We start from the raw sequence: 20,729 nt of genomic DNA on the forward strand, positions 1-20,729 counted from the left end.
TTCGTGGTGCAGCCAGCAGGCTTCCTGAGCTCAAGGGTGATCAAGGGGAGGGCCTGGTGGCCGAGAGGAGGTGCAGGTGAGGGAGCTGCTTTCAAGTGCTCCCTAAATCTCAGTTCTGCGCGCCGGACAGAAGTGGGTACCTGAGGAAGAGGTGGCTCAGTTCAGAACGCTGTGCGATGGCGACTAGAGAATGCTCTCCAGGCAAACCCTGCGCCCACAAGGCGGAAAATGGAGAGTGAGCCGCGCGCAGGACGTGCGCCCGGTTCGCTTGTGGGCTGAAACAGACCTCAGGGGGGCGGCGGGAACACAGAACTGCACCGACTGCTCGAGGCGCGGGCGACGCGGAGCCCATGCGGTGCCGAGATCGTGTGAACAGGAGGACAAGTTGTGCGGGCAACGAGGCTGGAGAGGAACAAAGGCAGAGCTGGGCGGCGAAGGCCCTCCACGGGGTTAGGTTTACGGCCCGATCGCCAGGGCGCCAGCCGGCGGGAAGCAGCGCGGCGGCGGCGGCGGCGGCAGCAGGAGGTGCGCCCCAAGCCCCGCCCCCGTGAAGCCCCGCCCCCAGCGTCAGCCAATGGGAGCCCGGGATGTTAGCGGGTGGGAGGCGCGGCCGCGTTGCTACAGCGAGAGCTGGGGAGCTGGGCGGCGGCGGGCGCTGCCCGAGGAGTGTCCCGGAGCCCGAGGCGGCGGCGCGATGGAGGGACTGGAAGGTGAGGGGGGAGGGGGTGCTGGCCGGGCGGCTGGAGCGGGTCCGGGACAGTTGCGGGGTCCTGGACGCTGGTACTGACCAGGCGAGGTCAGGTCTGGAGCGGACCCCGCGGTGCCTCCGCAGGCCTGGGCGGGCGGGCGGGCGGGAGCCGACAGCCCCCGACGCTGTGCGGCTGATGACCTTCAGGCTCCCCCTGGTGTGGTCTTCAGCCGAGGTTTCCACCCGGAGCCTGATTCGCCGCTGGCGCACGCCTGCGAGTCCCTTGCGACCATTTTCTGGGCTTGCCGGACTCCTGCTGCCCTGCTGGTGATCACAGCCTCCGGCCCGATTTCATTTTCCTTGCAAAGTGGACCCTCCGCGAGTGTCCGCAGCCTCCCCACCGCCGGCGTTGGCCGGGGCCCTGGGTGTGTCTCCCTCCGCGGGCTGCTGACACTTGCCTGGGCCAGTGGTCCTAGGTGGCCGCTTGTCCGTCTCCACAGCATCTCCAGGGAAGGATGCCAAGAGCATCTCCCAAGGAAGTGGCCCCGGCCAGCTTGAGAGCCGGGACAATGGATGACCAGGACGCGTCCGGGGCTTATTTGCGACGACTCCACTCGTGCAGAAGAGCCCACACTGATGCCTTATCTTGGGTTTATCCTCGTGCTGTAACCATGATTCCGGATTGTCCTTTGTTTCCACTTCTTTCCCCCCCTTTTTTTCTCTCTATTCTTTTTACCCATTTTATCTTCTGTAATATAGCATTTGCCTAAAAACAACAAAGGAGGAAAACACCCAACTAGCATTGGCAGCAACAGTTTCAAGATTCTTTTTCAAATTGTGGTTAATCCTTCTGATGAAGGATAGCCTGGGAATTGGAAGATGCATAGGAAACACCTGAAGGATGAGAATCAAGAATTCTGATAAATGTCTATTTGTGGGCAGTTGCAGTATATAACAAATGAAGGTCTTGTTCTTTGCTTATTTAAGTCATTTTGGGCAGATCATTCAAGTTTCTATGAAATAAAAATTATAGTGACAATACTTACTTTCAAGATACTTTTGTTTAGAGGACTCCTGGAGGCAGATTTTTTTTTTTTTTAATGAACTTTAAAAGGTGGTAGGTAATATTATAGCACAGTAGGATCTTGGGTTCTGGAATTCTCACAAGGTTATCATAATACACATAAAAGTGCCTAGAACAGTTTCTCTGCAGATTTTTATTTTGAATAACATTTATGTTGAATAACATTTGTAATACAGGCAAAGATCTTCATTTCATTTTTCACTTATTTGTGCTAAGCACCTAAGACAGAGTCAATAAATACTTGTTAGATAAGTGACTGTCTATGATAGGCACTATTTTAGACCCTGAGGTGCAGCCAAAAAAAAAAAAAAATAAATAAATAAAAGAAAAGTCAAAACCCTGCTCTCATTGAGCCTGCATTTTAGTGAATATATATATATTCATTTTTAAAAGATATGTTTTTATTGATTTCAGAGGGGAAGGGAGAGGGAAGAGAGAAACATCCTTGATGCGAGAGAATCATTAATCAGCTGCCTTCTGCATGCTTCCCACTGGTGATGGAGCTGAAACCCAGGCATGTGCCCTGACTGGGAATCAAACCATGACCTCCTTGTTCATAGGTTGATGCTTAATCACTGAGCACACCAGCTGGGCAAACCTTATATTTTAGCAGTGCCAAGACATTACTATTGAAATCTTACTAAGAATGCTTTTAAAATATAATGAAACCTATTATAATACTCGCATGGGTGGAGAAATACGTGAATTCTGATGTAATATGTATAGTATGTTATGGGCTCAGGTTTAATGCAACATATTAAACAATATTTGCTCTTTACTCTTCATTTGATGTTTTTGTTCTTTTCATAGGGCAAAACAATTGAATACTCATTATTTCAAATGGTTTAAACTAATAAAAGCTGAGAGTCTTGTTGAAGTTAGGACAGTGCCTTTTTTTTCTTGTTTTTAAAAAAATCAGTCCCTTTTAAGTCATACTTTGCCAAGATCAAAACTTTGAGTCTTAAGGTTATTACTCAGTAATTTCATCTGTGTCTTCATTTAATAAATATTGATACAATGACAGATAATTTTTTTGCTCTATTGGAAGTTAATGTCTAGTATCTTGGAGTTGTCTAATAAGCATTATATTGCCGTTTCCAGTAGAAAATCTTAGGAGTTTGCTTAACATATCATAGTAATTGAGCAAATATTGCACTGTTGGCATTAGACCAGTGTTTCTAGTTGAAATCAGTTACCAGGCTAATCTTGATGGTAAAACCAGAAAATATATGGACCCCTGAAAAATTTCGTTGTCATACTCTTGTAACTTTCTTTGCATGTGCATCTTATATCACTTATATTATTTTTTGTTTTCCTGGACCTTTATGTTTCCGGGAGTGTCAAGAGATGAGCTATTATGAACACTGTATTTCAAAACCGATATATTTCAATACCAATGCTTTCTCATGATTTTTTATAAACTATATCTGAGCACTTTTGCATTGTGTGGATAATTAGAGCAAAGCCTTTACTTCCTCTTCACCTAAATCTTGTCACTTAGTAGGTGTATCTAAGGGCAATAGAGGTAGTTCTAGACTCGGGACAGTTCCAATCTCTCATAAGCTTTTCATCTGCAGCCATCCTGTCTCATCAGAGTTCTTTTTTGTTTTGTTTCTCCCTAGTCTAAACACATATTAGTTTACTGACTTATTCTTACCTTTATTAACATATCTAGCATTCATTGTTTTTTGGTACTCAGTTGGATGCTAGGTATTTTAATAACCAATGCTTTGGAGAGGCCTGTGTTTGGATCCTAGCTTTGTTTCTTTCCAGCTCTATGATTTGTACCTGAACCTCAGTTTCCTCAGCTATAAAAAATGGAGTTATTAAAAGCCAATCTGCCTGAAGTATATTATTAACTGACATGATATATATAAAGCATTTGGCGAAGTGCCTACTACATAGGCCCCCTCAGTACTTGTTTATTGGGTGGACAAAACCATAGGAGGTGTTAAGAGTAGTTCAGTATAGATGTAACAGGGTGCTTGGGAGTGACTGGGGGCAATCCCACTAGATAACCATAGCAGGAGGATAGTAGGAGAAGGGAGAGGCTGAAAATACATATATGTTGAGAATTTGAACTAAGAAAAAAGCAGGAATTAAAAATGATAGATTGGAAGACATTTCTGAGCTGGAAAGATGAGAGATGACTGCTGGATGTGAGAGGGAACAGGAATCAAAGCAAAAGCAGCTTTCTAGCTTGGACTGAGAAGTAGTATTAATGTCTTTAACCAAGAAGAAGGCCAAGTTTGGAAGATGAGGTAATGAGTTTGTGGCTTTCCACATGTATTTGTGCAATACTTTGGGGATATATGGTGGAAAAGTCTCATAGGTATTTGGAAGTATCTCTCTGGAGTTTTTAGTTTAGTAGTCATCAGCATAGCAAAGATAGCAAATGGATGCATTCACCTGGGAAAGCTATATTTAATGAGATGAAGAAAGAAACTTGGGCAGAACAGATGCTATAGGTTTGAGCAGGAAGGGAAATGGAGAGGTTTATACATTGTCAAGAAAGGCCAGTAGGGGAGAAACTAATATTCATTATGTGCCAGAAAAAAGCCTGTGACCCCTGATACTCCTTGAGGTCTAAGTACTGACCAGCTCAAACTCTGCTTAGCTTCAGATCGGAAAAACATGGGTTAGAAGAGACATACATTGAAGCCAAGAGAGAAAGGACGTTAAAGACCAGGTGGAAGGGGTTGATCAGCAGTGCCTGATGTTATAGCAGTGATGGCGAACCTTTTGAGCTCGGCGTGTCAGCATTTTGAAAAACCCTAACTTAACTCTGGTGCTGTGTCACATATAGAAATTTTTTTTATATTTGCAACCATAGTAAAACAAATACTTATATTTTTGATATTGATTTTATATATTTAAATGCCATTTAACAAAGAAAAATCAACCAAAAAAAAATGAGTTCACGTGTCACCTCTGACACGCGTGTCATAGGTTTGCCATCACTGTGTTATAGAAAGATCTAGTAGGATGAGGATTCAAAAGAGGCCTTTAAATCCGACAATTAGTAGATGAATGGTGTTTCTTAAGGCCTCTAACGTCTCTGATTAAAACAGCTTTCCCTGATCCTACCCTCTTCCCAAGCACACATACACATAGCATTCTGACTGTCCTCTCTCCCCTTCCTTTGCTCTATTTTTCTACATCGCGCTTATCTCCACCTGACATTTCATACATTTAATTGTTTTGATTTATGTTTTTCTATTAGGAGAGAAGAAGCTTCATGAAATCTGGGTCTTTTTATTTTTTTCCAACACTGTTTGCCTACCACCTAGAACAGTTCCCACCTCCTAGATGCTCAATAAGTATGTCCTTGTTGAATCAACAAGTGGATCCATTTTAATACAGTGATTAGACCTAATAAAGTTTGCCTGCAGTTTAGGTAGGGAGTGAATGAGAGGTAGTAAGGAGGAACTAGTCAGTAAATGTGTTTCCAGAAATGTGCTACTCTGGACATTGGTCCTTCTCTATCTCTGGGAGGAGAGGGGGAAAATGATTTCGGTTGGGGAAATAACAGCATACTAAATCCTTTTTTTAAGACTGAGAAAGTTCTGTTCTAAGAGAACCCATTTGTTTCATCTAGAATTTTCCAAACATTAGACTATGGAGCAAAGAATATGAGGGTGACTGGTCAAACTAGTGGAAATGACTAGTCAGGTTCAGACTAGGTAGAAAGGGACATGCAGCCGGAGTCAGGTTATCAAGAACATGTAAGTTACTCTGAGATGGAGAGTGTTCTAGAGAGCAGCAGAAGGTCTGTGATTGGAGGGAGCTTGTGTATTTTGAGAGTCCAGAGGAGGACCTTTGGTGCTTTTGCTGAAAGAGGAATGGAGGTGAAGGTTATGTGTTGTGTAGGTTAAGTGTGAAATCTAGGAGGAGCTGAAAAAGGGGAATCCTGTGAGGTAGTAAAGATTGTCAAACTGGAAGTAATACAGAGGGTTGTAACAAGAAAGTTGGTATAACAGATGCCATGGCCTCAAAAGCGGGGAGGCTTGTTGCGTTTTAAAGGCTGGATTCAGATGGTGAAGAGGCAGACATGCCACACAGAGACCCGCACTGTTCTTCGTTTCCAGGACTTCTTTTCTCTTGAAAATGCTCTCTCCTGGTTTTAAAATTTATACATTTTAGAATTTCATAACTATTTTAGATAACAGCATATTATTTCACATCACCTATATAATAGTATTATGTAATTATCATGCAGGTTTTGAAGTTGCTAAATACAGCAACTCATAACAGAATCGGTAATGTGTGTAGGATCAATTTTGTAAGGCGAGGTTGGCTTCTTGAGTGTTTTAGAATATTAAAGTGCTTTATATGCTTGGTTTTGTCCATCAGTTTGAGTGCTTCTTTGCACACTGTTTGCTCTCTGCTATAATAATCATCCCCTGAATGTTATCTCTACTGTATTTTTATAACCTGCAAAATTTGCTAGCTTTTGCTATTCAGGAGAGAGTAGTGGAATTTGCCTGCATGCCCTGGAGAGTAGTATTTTTTTTATTTCATTGGTTGTGAAGCATTTTTATATGTAACATCTCAGTTGATCCTCTTTAAATTTTAAGGTAGATTGAACAGGTATTATATCCTAATTAAATGGAGGCTGCCTGTATGATTAATCATCCCTTATAAGGCTATTCCCTAAGACCAGCTAATAAAAGAAATTATAAATTTATATATCTTTATTTTGAATGAAGTAATTATATTTTTTCTTTTTTGAGATAACTGTTTTAAGTTCTTTTTCTTTAATGCTATACCTTTTTAAAAAATGTCTTTTAGTGATAATAATTTTCTTTTCCTTTAAAGACAATTTGAACATGTTGTATAATTTGTAGGAATTAATCCCAGGAGTTGAATTTTATTATGATGTAGTTTTCTGGTTGTTGTTAAGTTTTAAGTTTTTGAATTTTAAAAAAAGGAACATGATTTGGTGTTTAGCTATATGAAGACATAAGTCATGTGGACTGTTAGCTTTGTGGGAGCAGTGATGCTGCCATTCCAGTGATGCTGTCACTAGTACTTGATACATGCTTGGCAAGTGGGTGCCTGAGTAGGCACATTATTTCCAGATGTGGAATTTGATTTTTCTCAATAATTAGTTTTTATAAGATTTTGCTTTGTCATTTATTCAATGAGCAGATACTGAAATGCACTTTGAAGCAAGTAAAATATGTGATACTTTTTAACATTTAGGGTTGATGAATTTTTAAAGTCATTACTTAGAACTTAAAGGAATACATGAAAACTATAAATAAGCAAGCTAAAGAGATTACGCAGCATGTGCTATCATTTTGACCATCATTGTGAAGACATTTTTATTTTAATGTACCTAGTGTATTTTATCTGGCAACCTGAATTAAGTGATCCAGATAAATGGAATTGCCCTCCCTAAATAACCTGGCTTCTGGTATTGGAGAAGGACAAATCAGGCAGATCTTAGCTTTGCTTTTGTATTGTCCACTGCTTAACTGCCAACATAGACATTGCCTCCATCTGAGGTGACAAATAGTCACTATCAACTACTAAAATAGGGCAGTGGACTGTTAGGAGAAGAGAGAACAAACCAGTTCCTGTCACTGTTTGATTGTGTTCCCACCAATGTCTTGATTCTCCTGATTCATTTTTGTGAACCCACTAAATATATGAAGAAAAAATTATATGAGATCATAATTGTACTTTATGCATGAGTTTATTTATGTTACTTCTTTGTCTTACATATGACTAGTGGCCTAGTGCATGAATTCGTGCACATTGAAAGGAAATTAATTAGAAGAAATATTTTAATATTGCTATTCAACCTTTCTCTATAATAGAAGTGTCAGCCAAATTCACAATCAACAATGACAGATCGAGAAACACGCGTGCAATAGGCTAGCAAAAGCTTTATATGCATCGTGCATGTGCGAGTCAACTTAGCCTTTTATAGATACAGAATAAACTTGCTTAATTAGACCTGCTTTCTGATTTAGCTAAACTTTTTCCAGCCCAGTGAATCACCCCAACTTCTCTTTCAGGTAATTGTCAGCATAACAGCAATAAATATCAACACTAAGCAGATGATTATTGTAGATCACGCAGGGAGAAAAAGTGTAAAATATTTAATTGCAGCAGTATTTGACTATATTCTGCGCAGTGAGAAAACCTGAAGTCATTTTTAAGGTCCACCATTTCTTACTTCTTTTCAGTCGGGTCAAGTTTCTAAGCTTTCTAAATCTATTTTCCCAGCTAATGAAAAGAAAATAGGATTCTGCAGAGACTCCTATCTACCTACTCCGGGACTTAAGTGAGGATCAAATGAGATGAGGCATGGGAAAATGCTTCACAGACACTTGGTTACAGTGTAAAATGTTTCCAGGTGGCTATAAAGCAGGTCATATTCCTGGGCTGAAGAAACTCCAAGGGGGGTAGTTGCTAGGGAGAAGAAGCCGGGTGTTGCTATGTTATGTCATTACTTGGATGGACACTTAGCATATTAACCTTTTATAGATGTAGATAAAAGAATTGTAATAATTAGTGAAATATTCAACAGAAAATATGGTAAAGATATATGTTTAAGTATAATTTTTAGAAAATTACAGGTATGGAAATAAATTTAGGTTTGATATATTGAAAGAAAATAAAAATGACAAATTGACTCAGTTATGTAGAATCCCAAAGAATGTAGTTTCTATTATCATTTTCATAACAAAATTTGTTGCATGAAAGTACATGATATATGTATTAATTTTTTTAAATCCTCACCTGAGGATATGTTTGTTTGTTTTTTAATTGACTTTAGAGAGAGAGGAAAGGAGAGAGAGTGAGAAAATTGACGTGAGAGAGAAACTTTGATTGGTTGCCTCCCGCATGTGCCCCGATGAGGATCTAACTGCAACGCAGGTACATGCCCTGACTGGGAATCAAACCCACAGCCTTTTGGTGTATGGAATGGGACAACACTCCAACCAACTGAGCCACCCAGCCAGGGCTGTATTAATTTTTGATTGAGTACAAGTTGCAGCAAATTCTGTCTTCATCAGTTTATGCCCAGAATATAAAGGTCAGAATATCTCAACTTGTTTGACCATTGAATTTTAATATATGTATAAAATAATGAAAAATTCACAAAATATGCCTATTTGCATAGTAAGTAGGTGATCTTGTCCTTAAAGCAGTGGTTCTCAACCTGTGGGTCGTGACCCCTTTGGGGGTCGAACGACCCTTTCACAGGGGTCGCCTAAGACCATCGGAAAACACATATATAATTACATATTGTTTTTGTGATTAATCACTATGCTTTAATTATGTTCAATTTGTAACAATGAAATTGGGGGTCAGCACAACATGAGGAACTGTATTAAAGGGTCGTGGCATTAGGAAGGTTGAGAAACACTGCCTTAAAGCATTATACTTCCTATTTTATAAGGTGTTAAACAGAACAAGTTTCTTTTTATCCGAGATTATCTCAGGAAACCAGCTCATTGATCACCAATGTTGTTTCTGAATGCTTTGAAGATTAATACTATGTAATATTAACCTTCAAATAAATTTGGTTTTTAAAGTTGAGTAATTTACAATGGAGCTATCCTATAAATTAAGAGACTATGATAAATTGATTTGGTTAAAAGTAAACCAGATATTTCCAACATATCAGTTTGGTATCATTTTGACCACTGATAAACTCTTAAGTCTGGTATTCATTTTAATTGATGATGTTGCTTATTTAAAAGGAAACAATATTTTTTCACAAGAACTGATAACACATAAGAAGCTAAGAGAAGACATTAAAACTTGGAATGTCACAATTTGAACATACAATATTATTGAGTAAATTCTTTTCTGTTTTAGAAAATGGAAGTGTTCAAGTTGGAGAATTATTACCTTGCAAGATTTGTGGAAGAACATTTTTTCCAGTGGCATTAGTGAGTACCTTCTTCCTTCGGGATGTGATAGATCAGTAGTCGTTCAATACTTTTGGACAACTCTCCTAGAAACAACCTCTGCGGAATGATTGGAGGAGCTACTGGCTGGAGATTCTTTGTTCAAGAGTAGAAGTTCCATCCATGTCTCCCTTCCATGTCTTCTCATCCCTTCAGAGTTTGATTGGTCTTCAGAACTTCTCTGTTAAAGTGTTGAAGTGTACCTCTCATTGTGGGGATATTAACAAAAACAAAACAGAAAACTCTTAAAAATGCATAATAATATATTTAAAGGTATAGAATGATACAGTGTCTGGTTTCAGAAAAAAGCTGGGATGTATGGAACAAGATAGCTAAAGGGTTTGTAATTGTTGAAGCAGGGTGATGAGTAAAAGGGAAAACCACTATTTTCTCAGTGGTTATGGACGTTTGAAATAGTCCAAAGAAAAATTGTTTTCAATTAAAAGTATACCTAAAATATATTACACATTCTTTAGATACTTAGTACATACAAATAAAAGCAATTTTAACTGATTTTACTATAAAATAGCCATCTAAATAGAGAATAAGAAAAAAATGCCTATGTACCTTACATATTTTATTGTACTTTCAAATATAAATATACATCTATTAATATTTTGATGTAAAGACTTTTCTTTGAATATGGGTCTGATTAGAATTCTACCATATAGTATTTTTCATCCTCTTAATATTTTTAATTTGTTTCTTTTAAGCAAAGTGAGGAATTAATGATTCATAAATGTCAGTCTGACTACAGACTCCTCTTACATGACAACTCTTATTAATTCTTTAAAATTGGTTTTCCTGCCCTAGCTGTTTTGGTTCAGTGGATAGAGCTTCGGCCTGCGGACTGAAGGGTCCCAGGTTCAATTCCCGTCAAGGGCACATGCCTGAGTTGCAGGCTCGATCCCCAGTGGGGGGCATGTAGGAAGCAGCCGATCAGTGATTCCCTCTCATCATTTGTTGTTTCTCTCTCTCCCCCTCCCTCTCTGAAATCAATAAAAAAAAAGTGTGTGTGTGTGTGTATCCTATCTAATAAAAGAGAAACATGGTAATTAGCTGTACCTCCGCTACCCTTCCCATTGGCTAATCAGGGCGATATGCAAATTCAAGATGGCGGCCGCCAGTCAGGCAGCTTGAAGCGAACATGAGGCTGGCTTGCTTCAGTGACGGAGGACTCCAACGTTCCCCGCCTGCCGCTGCAAGCCTCTGAGCCTGCAGTTTGAAACATTTTTACAAATATAGAAGCTAAACAAAACCCCAGAAACCTGCTTTCAGCCAGCCGGGATCTTAGAGCTGGAGTTGAAACAGTGTTTCGATTATAGAACCCAAAGAAACCAGATACCTGCTTTCAGCATCGGAGGCCTAAGAGCTGGAGCCAAGCCTCGGAGCTAAAGCTGGCCCAGAATAAAAAAAAAAAGAAAAAAGGAGCGGTTGGGAGCTTCAGTCACCCACCATCCTGAAAACAGCCCTCAGCCCCTCACCCAGACTGGCCAGGCACCCCAATGGGGACCCCCACCCTGAAGTGTGTGTGACCAGCTGCAAACAGCCATCATCCCCTCACCCAGGCTGGCCAGGCACCTCAGTGGGGACCCCCACCCTGATCCAGGACACCTTTCAGGGCAAACCAGCTGGCCCCCACCTGTGCACCAGGCCTCTAACCTATATAGTAAAAGGGTAATATGCCTCCCAGCACCGGGATCAGCGGAGCCGCGAGGCCTCCCGGCACCGGGATCAGCGTGACAGGGGGCAGCACCCAAACCCCCTGATCGCCCTGCGGCTCTGTGTGTGACGGGGCGAGCCACAACCCCCTGATCGGCCCTGCTCTGTGTGTGACAGGGTGCAGTGCCCAACCCCCCCCCCCCCACGGGCCCTGCTCTGTGTGTGACAGGGTAGAGCCATAACCTCCCCATTGGCCCTGCCCTGAGTGTGACAGGGTGCAGCGCCCCAACCCCCTGATCCGCCCTGCTCTGTGTGTGACAGGGGGCGGTGCCCCAACTCCCCAATCAGCCCTGCTCTGAGCCTGACCAGGGGCTGCACCTAGGGATTGGGCCTGCCCTCTGCCACCCGGGAGCAGGCCTAAGCCAGCAGGTCGTTATCTCCCGAGGGGTCCCAGACTGCGAGAGGGCACAGGCCAGGCTGAGGGACCCCCTTTACCCCCTGAGTGCACAAATTTTTGTGCACCGGGCCTCTAGTGTGTGTGTGTGTGTGTGTGTGTGTGTGTGTGTATAATTGGCTTTCCCACACTTAATTCAGTGATTTTTAAAAATCAATTCACTATTTTTTATATCATTTTCAATGCATTCACCTGAGTTTCCATAGGAAAAAGTTCTTTATTTGCCATCATTTATTTATGTATTAGATTTAATTAGATTATGTGATCACTATAACAGCTACAACTGGCATATACCTCAGTTTTGGGGACAACCATTACATACTTTTGACATAGACAAATCAGCATGTGAAAGACGTTTAAGTCGCCTGCTAGCCATACTTCTTAATACTTAAAAGATTTTATTCTAATAGCTATAATTACAGTGCTTGTTTGTCAAATGAAAAGAAATATGTACAACAATAGATTACTAATTGTGTATTGAAAAATATGAGAAGCTCCAGGACACCGAGCCAACCAGTTTGGAGGTTTCCTCTTATTGAATAGTTTAAGCCGTTCAGTTAGTGTTTATCGAAATATAAAAAGGAAAAAAGTGCATTTAATGCACTGATGTTATCAGTCCACATGTTTTATTTCGCGGAGGGATTATTTATCCAGTAGATTAATTGGAGGTCAGTTAACAGGGCTTCTATTGTAATGCTCTTAAAATGAATAAATATGTGAATAATTGAATGAATGAGTTGGCAATCATGGTAAGAAAAATATCGGTAGGAGTGGAGCACTAGAAGGCTCAAGAAAAATCCTGGATAAGGAATTGCAGAAAATGTGAGTTCCAGAGGGAAAAAAGGGATAATTGTGGAGGTAGGACACAGGGACAAAATCTGACCACTTTGTCCTGTTATTTCATGCTAGCTTTAGTAATCCTAATTACCTCTATTATAGCAATTTTGTAATCCTAATACAAACGCATTCTCCACATACACTTTTTTTTAGTATTTATTTTTAGGTATTTAATGATGAAAAGAACTTTTCCCCCACTCAAATAGCTTTGACTTACTGACATTATTACCCTTATTCTTAGCAATGTGAACCTGGGAGAATGTTAAATAACTCAAAATTTTGAAAGGGTTTTTATCTATACCATTTATGGTAAGAAAGATAACTAACAGCATGCATTATATACGCTTTATAACAATTTTAGTCAAAGCAAGGTATGTCTTATTTATTTATGTATTATTTATTGCTTATTTCATCTTAGGTTTTTAAACTGTCAATTTAAAGTCTTCCCTTCTATAGAAATGAAAATGATATATTGTGTTTCTTTACCTTAACAGAAAAAACATGGACCCATTTGCCAGAAAACTGCCACTAAAAAACGGAAGACTTTTGATTCAAGCAGACAGAGAGCTGAAGGAACTGATATTCCAACAGTAAAACCTCTTAAACCTAGGGTAATTGTATAACCTTTGAACAGTATGAGCCTTGCTGCTATGTATATGTATTGAAAAAATTATCATTATGTGTTATACTAATCTATAATAATAAAAACATAATATGCTAATTAGACTGGACAGCTGAATGACCTTCTGGACGAAGCCACTATGGCGGGGGCCGAAGCAGAGGTGGTCAGGGGCAATCAGGTAGGCAGGCGAGTAGTTAGGGGCGATCAGGCAGGCAGGTGAGCTGTTAGGGGCGATCAGGCAGGCAGGCAGGCGAGCGGTTACGGGTGATCAGGCAGGCAAGCAGGCGAGCGGTTAGGGGCGATTAGGCAGGCAAGCAGGGGTGATCAGGCAGGCAGGCAGGATGGTTAGGGGTGATCAGGCAGGCAGGGTGGTTAGGGGCGATCAGACAGGCAGGCAGGTGAGTGGTTAGGAGCCAGCAGTCCCGGATTACAAGAGGGAAGTCTGACTGCTGGTTTAGGCCTGATCCCTGGCATCGTGCCTAAACTAACAGTTGGACATTCCCTGAGGGGTCCTGGATTGTGAGATGATGCAGGCCAGGCTGAGGGACATCCCCTCCCCTCCCCCAATGCACAAATTTCATGCATCGGGCCTCTAGTATTGAATAATAACCAAAATTTTGTGTACTGTTCTCAGTTTAGAAATGATCACAAACTTATTTATTTTAGACTTCGGAAAGAGGGAGGCCGAACTACTCTCTCAACTCCAACTGTTACAATGAGGTTATTCAACATTGGAGGATCACTTGCTTAGCTGTAGGCTGGAAATAATTAAAAGCCCACCTCACATGTTCCTTTTAAGTCATTGTTAATTACCTCGGCTATGCTTTAATGTGTTGAAGTCTCTTACCAGTAGAGCAATCCCTGTATACAAAGGTAAAGGTATAATTTATAGACCTCTTAGCATAATAGAGATTGATTATCTTGATTGATAGATTGCCAGTATTTGTGATCTTATTATGCTTTTGGGAAAAACTTTTATCAGTTGCTAACTGTCCTCACATAGCCATTGACAGCTTCTTTTCTTTCTTGTTATCAAAGCAATGAATCTCCTATGATAATGTCTCTTTAATGTCACTGTGATAGTTTATATTGCTAAGAATAAGTCACATAAATACTTTGTCTGACAAAGTTTTAAAGCGTTATTTCAGTGAAATAGTCAAAATTTGAATACCTCATCGAATAGGTTTTTGAAACAACCTTGCTTTCAGTGGTAATAACTTCTCCCAGTGGTACAAAAAACATTTTGGAATCTCAGAGGGAGGGAAGGTGGGAGAGGATGGGTGGGTGGGAGATAATCAACCAAATACTTTGTATGCATATATGCATAAACCAGGGACACAGACAATAGGATGGTGAAGGTCTGGGGTGGGGATTGGGAGTAGGTTGGAGGGGATCAATGTGGGGGGGGGGGGGAAGGGAACTTATGTAACACTTTCAACAATAAAGATTTAAAATGAAACAAAACATTTCCCTGTGGGCCAGTTAATCTTACTGATGAAATCATTTGGGTAATAGAAAAAATGGAATGTTCATTTTTGTACTTTTGTCTATTCAAGGGAATATTGGTGAATTTTGAATAAGGTAAACCATTATTTGAAGTTTTTCATAGTCACCTTCCAGATATATGATTGTATTTGCTTTAATTAGCTTTGAAGATAAACTACTGAAATCTCTGGGAGCAGTATAACATAGTGGGTGTAAAAAAGGGTCCAAGAGTTAGACTGCCTGATTTTAACCTTGTTCTGTTATTTAGCATGTTGTGTTGAGTGAGTTACTTAATCCATACTTCTATTTATCTGTAAAATGGTAATAGGAGTTGTAGCATCCATCTCATGGGATTATTATAGGGATTACATAAATTTATCCATGGCAATCTACACTAATAAAAGAGAAAGATGCAAATTGACCATACCTTCATGATGTCCACTAGCCAATCAGGAGTGAGTATGCAAATGAACCCAACAAAGATGGTGGGTTAATTTGCATATGAAGGCACCGAGCGGCTGGGGTGAGGCGGAATGCTTCGCCAAGGCAGAAAGGCGGCTCTGGGCCGGAGGGCTCCGGGCTGGAGAGAAGGCGGTGCTGGCAGCCAGGGGAAGAAGGCCCATTCTTGCACGAATCTTTGTACATTGGGCCTCTAGTCTCTTAATAAGTGTTATCTTTAGCCTATGTCTTTCATATGGTTCTATATACTTAAAAATTTAATCTTCAGAAAAAAGCATTGATTTACATTAAGTAGTTTACATTCTTGCTACTTAAATGGTGGTCCATAGAGCAATAATATCAGCACCATTTTAGAACTTGTTAGAAATGCAGAGTTTCAGGTCCCACTCATGTATACTTATTCAGCACCTGCATTTTAATCCAATCCGTGTTTGAGTCCTACACATATTAAAGTTTGAGAAGTAGTATGTTAGAAGATTTTGAAAATTGTAGCTTAATTCTCAGTATCTTTATCTGTATTAAGGAAATCCTACAAAATCACAAGCAGAGTGGAGCAAAGCATATACAAAATCCATTTTTGGGGAAAGTAAAGGCAGTTATAATCCATAGATCACCAAATGCAAGGGCTGCCCAAAGCACCTGAGGTCCAGGAGAAGCTACCCAGAAAGGAAGTGCAGGAAGTGCTGGGGGCCGAGGGCCCAGAACCAGAACCTGGCAACCTGGCATCTTACAGGTGACTCCTTGATGCTAAGGGGGCGTATCAGGAAGTTTATATCCCTGTTTACTACAGCCGGCAGGAACTGGGCTGAGCTACAGGGGATTGGATAGCCAGGGACTGGAATGAGCCTGGCTGAAATGGACAAAAGCCAGGAGGGAGGAGGTGGGGAGAAGAAGCAGAGTGTTAAGAGGCCCCACTAGTGCAGAGACTCTGAGAAAACACTAGAAAAGGAAAATACCCTTTCTGAGGGCGTGGCGCCCACTCAGGGCTGTGTCCTGTATGAGGGAGTGTGGCTGGCAGCAGGAACCCTCTTGACCCACATTGTTTTAGAGAAGCAGAAGGGGGACATCTAATCACACTTTGAGGCCTTATTTGCATCTATATCTGATGCCAACAGAGAAGGGAGCTATTGGTATGTGTAGCCTGGAAGGCTACCCTGGGCCTCTCCTCCCTAAAACCTCTTATAAATAGCTGAACAGAAGAAACCCTAACTCATGTCGAGCAATAAACTACTAGCTCAGCACGGATACAGACACTGTGTGAAAAGGGAGAAGAGGGCTGCAAGACTGACCAGGAGGTGAGCGATGCTCACCGTGGAGCCCGTTGGAGTTGTGATCAGGCATTTCAGTATCAAGTACAAAATGTCAAGAGTCGCTCATCTCAAACGTGGAAATGTTTGTATCTTTAGTTAAGATTTTTGCATAGATATTCATGAGAGAAGTGGAACTATAATTATTCTTTTGATCAGAGTTTTGCTCTTGTAAGACTAGTAAGAAAGTTGTTCTTTTGTTTTCTATATTTTTAAAGAATTTTTAAAGGATTGGATGCTGTTTTTTTCTTAAATATCTGCAAGAATTCAATAGGGAAGACATCTGGGCCAGGAGTTTTCTTTGTGGGTTTTTAAAAATAATAGATTCATTTAAAAAATATTTAAAACTATTGTGATTTTCTGTTTCTTCTGGTATCTGTTTTGTAGTGTTTGCTGAGAATATTGTTCAATTCATCTTAATTATCAAATTTTTTAACACAAAGTTTTGTTTTTTTTATAATGTTTTCGTTCTCTTGTTTGTAAGAACTGGATCATATACTATTTTCCATTCTTGATAATTTGATTTTCGTTTTCTGTTTCTCTCTCTCTTTGATTAGTTTTGCCTTATTAGTGTTTTTAAAGAACCATGTTTTGACTTTGTTGATTCAACTTATATTCTAGATTTAAAAAATAAAGACACAATAGGAATAGTTGAATATTTCAATACTATGACAAAATAAATCTCTGGTAGCACAAGAGCAAGCATCATGTTTAATGGAAAGATACTTAGAAGTAGTTCCATTAATGTCAGGAACAAGATTAATCTCTAACCAGTATGGTACTAGCCGATAGAAAATAACAAGAAATTAGATGTGTAGGGACTGGAAAACTGCCATTATTAAGAGATGAAAACCCAAAAGAATCAACTGATAAATTACTACCAATAATAAGAGAAGTCAGTGAAGTAATGAGATATAATATTAGTATACAGAAACTACTAGGTTTTATATTTCAACATAAAAATGAAGAAAATACCCTTTATAAAAGAGAAACACCAAATATAAAATATTTAGCAATAAACCTTAAGATAATAGAGGTATGAGTTCCACAAAGAATAATTTAAAATACTACTGAAAGACAAATGAACACTTCTTAAAATGGAAATATATCTCATATTCTTGGATAGTTAGACTTAGCATATTAAGGTTTTATGTTCCTTAAGTTGATTACGAATATAATGTTTCATTTTTACAATTATAATAGTCTTTTTAAAAAATCAGACAAGCTAATTTTAAAGTTCATATGAAAAAATATCACACAGAGATAACCAGAAAAGATAGTAAAAGAAGCAGAATGAAGTAAGCTACCCTACTAGATATTAAAATATCATAAAATCTCAATATTTAAAACAGGTATTGACACAAGGAAAGTCATAATAATGGAACAAAAGGGAAAGTTCAGAATAAGCTCAAATACAAAAGAGAATATGGGAAAAGTATTGTCCCAGTTCAGTGGGAAGAAAAGTCAGTAAAGGATGGTGAGACAGCTACATAGCTATGTTAACAAACAAAAAATAAAGTGAAATCCATATGTCACACCACTCATCAGGATAAATTCCAAACAAGTAAGAGATTTAAAATTTTAAATGAAACCACAAAAGCTCTGGTGGAAACATGGAAAATTCCCATTTTACTTTGTGGTGAGATTGGGTCTTGTTAACTGTGACTACAAATCCAGAGATCATAAAGAAAAGATTTGTAAATTAAACTACATTTACAAAATAATTCTTCACATCAGAAGACTCTTTGAAAGGATAAAAAGACGGACATGATTATTAGGGAGGGCTGGGGCTTGTCTCCTTTAGAGAGTTACTGGAAATTGTTTAAGAAAAAAAAAAAAAGACCAGTCATCTTACCGACTTCTGCGCATGGGCCACGAAGTTTCAATCGCACTGTACACGCGCTATTTTGTGGAAGACCCACACTCAAGGGGCCAAAGAGCCACATGTGGCTCGCGAGCCGCAGTTTGCCGACCACTGATCTAGTAGATAAGTTGACCAGGCATATAAACAGTTCACAAAAAGGCAATGCTAATGATTCTTAGTTATATGAAAAGATGCTCACTCTTACTCATTATAAGAGAAAAGCCAGTGAGAACCACAGAGAGGATTATCTTTCACCCCTAACCAATTAAAAACCAAAAAGTGAGATAACATACTCAATTGGAGGAACTATGGGAAAACAGGAAAATATCTTAGAGGGAACTTAAGTGCAATGTGATACCTAGAGAAGTCAATTTAGTGTCTATTACAATTAAAATTGCATTTCAAAAATTACATATAACATAGTTGCATTAAGTTCTCTTTTTGTAATTGTAAATTTGGGAAGGAAATCATTTAAGAATTCCTGGTAAGAGAATATTTAAAGTAATATGGCATTTCCTCAAGTTTTATCTCAGTTTAGTGTAAAAAAATGTTCTAAAATTGATTGTGTATTTTTTTATAGCCTGAACCGCCAAAGAAACCATCTAATTGGAGAAGAAAACATGAGGAATTCATTGCCACCATAAGAGCAGCTAAAGGCCTGGACCAGGCCCTTAAAGAGGGGGGCAAGCTTCCTCCTCCTCCTCCACCTTCGTACGATCCTGGTATATGCATGTTGTTGACAGTTCTGCTCATGTGGGGATAACATATTGGTAGAATTTTTATAAATTTTAAGTTGTTATTAAACTGAACCCGTAATAATGGAACGTGATGAAGCATAATCTTTAAAAGTTTTGCCTCAAAGTAATGTTGATAACAAGCATTTAGGCTTATTAATATACATCAGTGTTGAACATAGAAATGCATTATCTTTTCATCTCAGTACTTCTATTTAAACATTATAATATCATTTTTAAAACTATTGTAGTAACTATTAAATTTTAACATTCCAGGAAATATTTTAATCATGCTCACTGTGAATTGAAATGTAGTCATTCAGTAAAATTCACACAGTGATATTGCTTAGGTCTTTGGAATCTTCTCATCTGGGAAGGAAGAAAACCATTATATTGCTTCAAAAATATACAGTTCTTGTGAGGAAATTACCATATAAACCGATATACCTAAATATGCCCTAAACTCATGCATTACATTTTTTTCAGTGAGTGGGTAAAAGTTGCTTGTTATTGTTATTAAAAAAAACCCAAAAACAAGGCAGGATGCTGGCCACCCCATTTGAATTGTTACAATACTAAAAGGTTTAAAACAGCACAGCTGACATTTTGATATTGATGATTACAGTAGCCTGAACAGGTAGTTATTTTAATGTAATAAGTTAACTGCATGAAAATTGTGTTAGTATTCTAGATTTGGATTTATTTCTTTGTAAAGAGAAATTTCTTTAGAAAATATAGATATGATCATTTTTAATGTTTTATTATAGAAAAGAAGTTGGCAAACTATTTCTATAAGGGCCAGATAGTAAATATCTTAGGCTTTGCAGGCAACACTCAGCTCTTTTGCCCCTACTACAAGAAATCAACCACAGACAATATGTAAGTAAATGGGTGTAGCTGTCTTCTAATAAAACTTTATTTATCAAAACGGGCAACTGGCAGAATGGATTTGGCCTAGGGGCCCTAGTTTGCCAGCCTCTGTTGTAGAGTAATTAACTTTAATGTTAGGTTTGTTTCTGGGATGACCCAACTAGGTTTGGGTCCCTTAATTCTCCCTAAATTTTCCCCATGAAGTTGAATTTTCTCTGTTTTGGAGGAATTTGTATATCACGTCTTTTTCAACATAGCTATATTTCTCATGTTTACATAAGTAAGAGAGCAAGACTTCCAGTAGTTGAGCATGATTTGGGCTATAGAAATTTTAAAATCTCTTAGTTTTGACAAAACAACTTCTTTGTTATTAGAAATTGTAGACCTACTCACTAATTAGCAGGACAAATTTCTGAGCTTCAAATGAGTATAAATTTAAAGGTAAACTCCTATAGAAAAGTAAACTTGAAATAAGTTAAGATTTTTTTTTTGACACTGCTAAATTTTTACATTCATGTCTTTTCAGTGTCTCAGTTGAGATCTTTTATAGTACTACAAAATTAGTTCAGCATGGGATAATTTGAAGATTTAATTTTAAAATAAATTTTATTTATAGTATATATTGCATTTTAGAATATTTTATCATGGAAGCATTTGCTCTTAAATTTGAATGGATGTTCCACCATGGAATCATGCCATTGGGCTGAATTAATTATGTTGAGATATCTTGCT

At 39.1% G+C, this 20,729-nt stretch overlaps 1 protein-coding gene across 2 annotated transcripts in view; it reads left to right on the plus strand.

Moving 5' to 3' along the window:
- The first annotated feature begins 612 nt into the window (after positions 1–612).
- The window catches only part of ZC2HC1A (zinc finger C2HC-type containing 1A), a 58,946-nt gene continuing 38,829 nt past the window's right edge, over positions 613–20,729 (plus strand). For both annotated transcript variants that reach the window (XM_081111455.1, XM_081111456.1), the window contains exons 1-4: positions 613–710; positions 9,612–9,685; positions 13,151–13,267; positions 18,974–19,115. In XM_081111455.1, the coding sequence (XP_080967581.1) occupies positions 695–710; positions 9,612–9,685; positions 13,151–13,267; positions 18,974–19,115 (349 nt within the window). In that variant the 5' untranslated portion in view covers positions 613–694. The remainder of the gene's footprint in view (positions 711–9,611; positions 9,686–13,150; positions 13,268–18,973; positions 19,116–20,729) is intronic.

The sequence above is a fragment of the Myotis nattereri genome, assembly GCF_964212035.1.
Source record: "Myotis nattereri genome assembly, chromosome: 17".
NCBI lineage: Eukaryota > Metazoa > Chordata > Mammalia > Chiroptera > Vespertilionidae > Myotis > Myotis nattereri.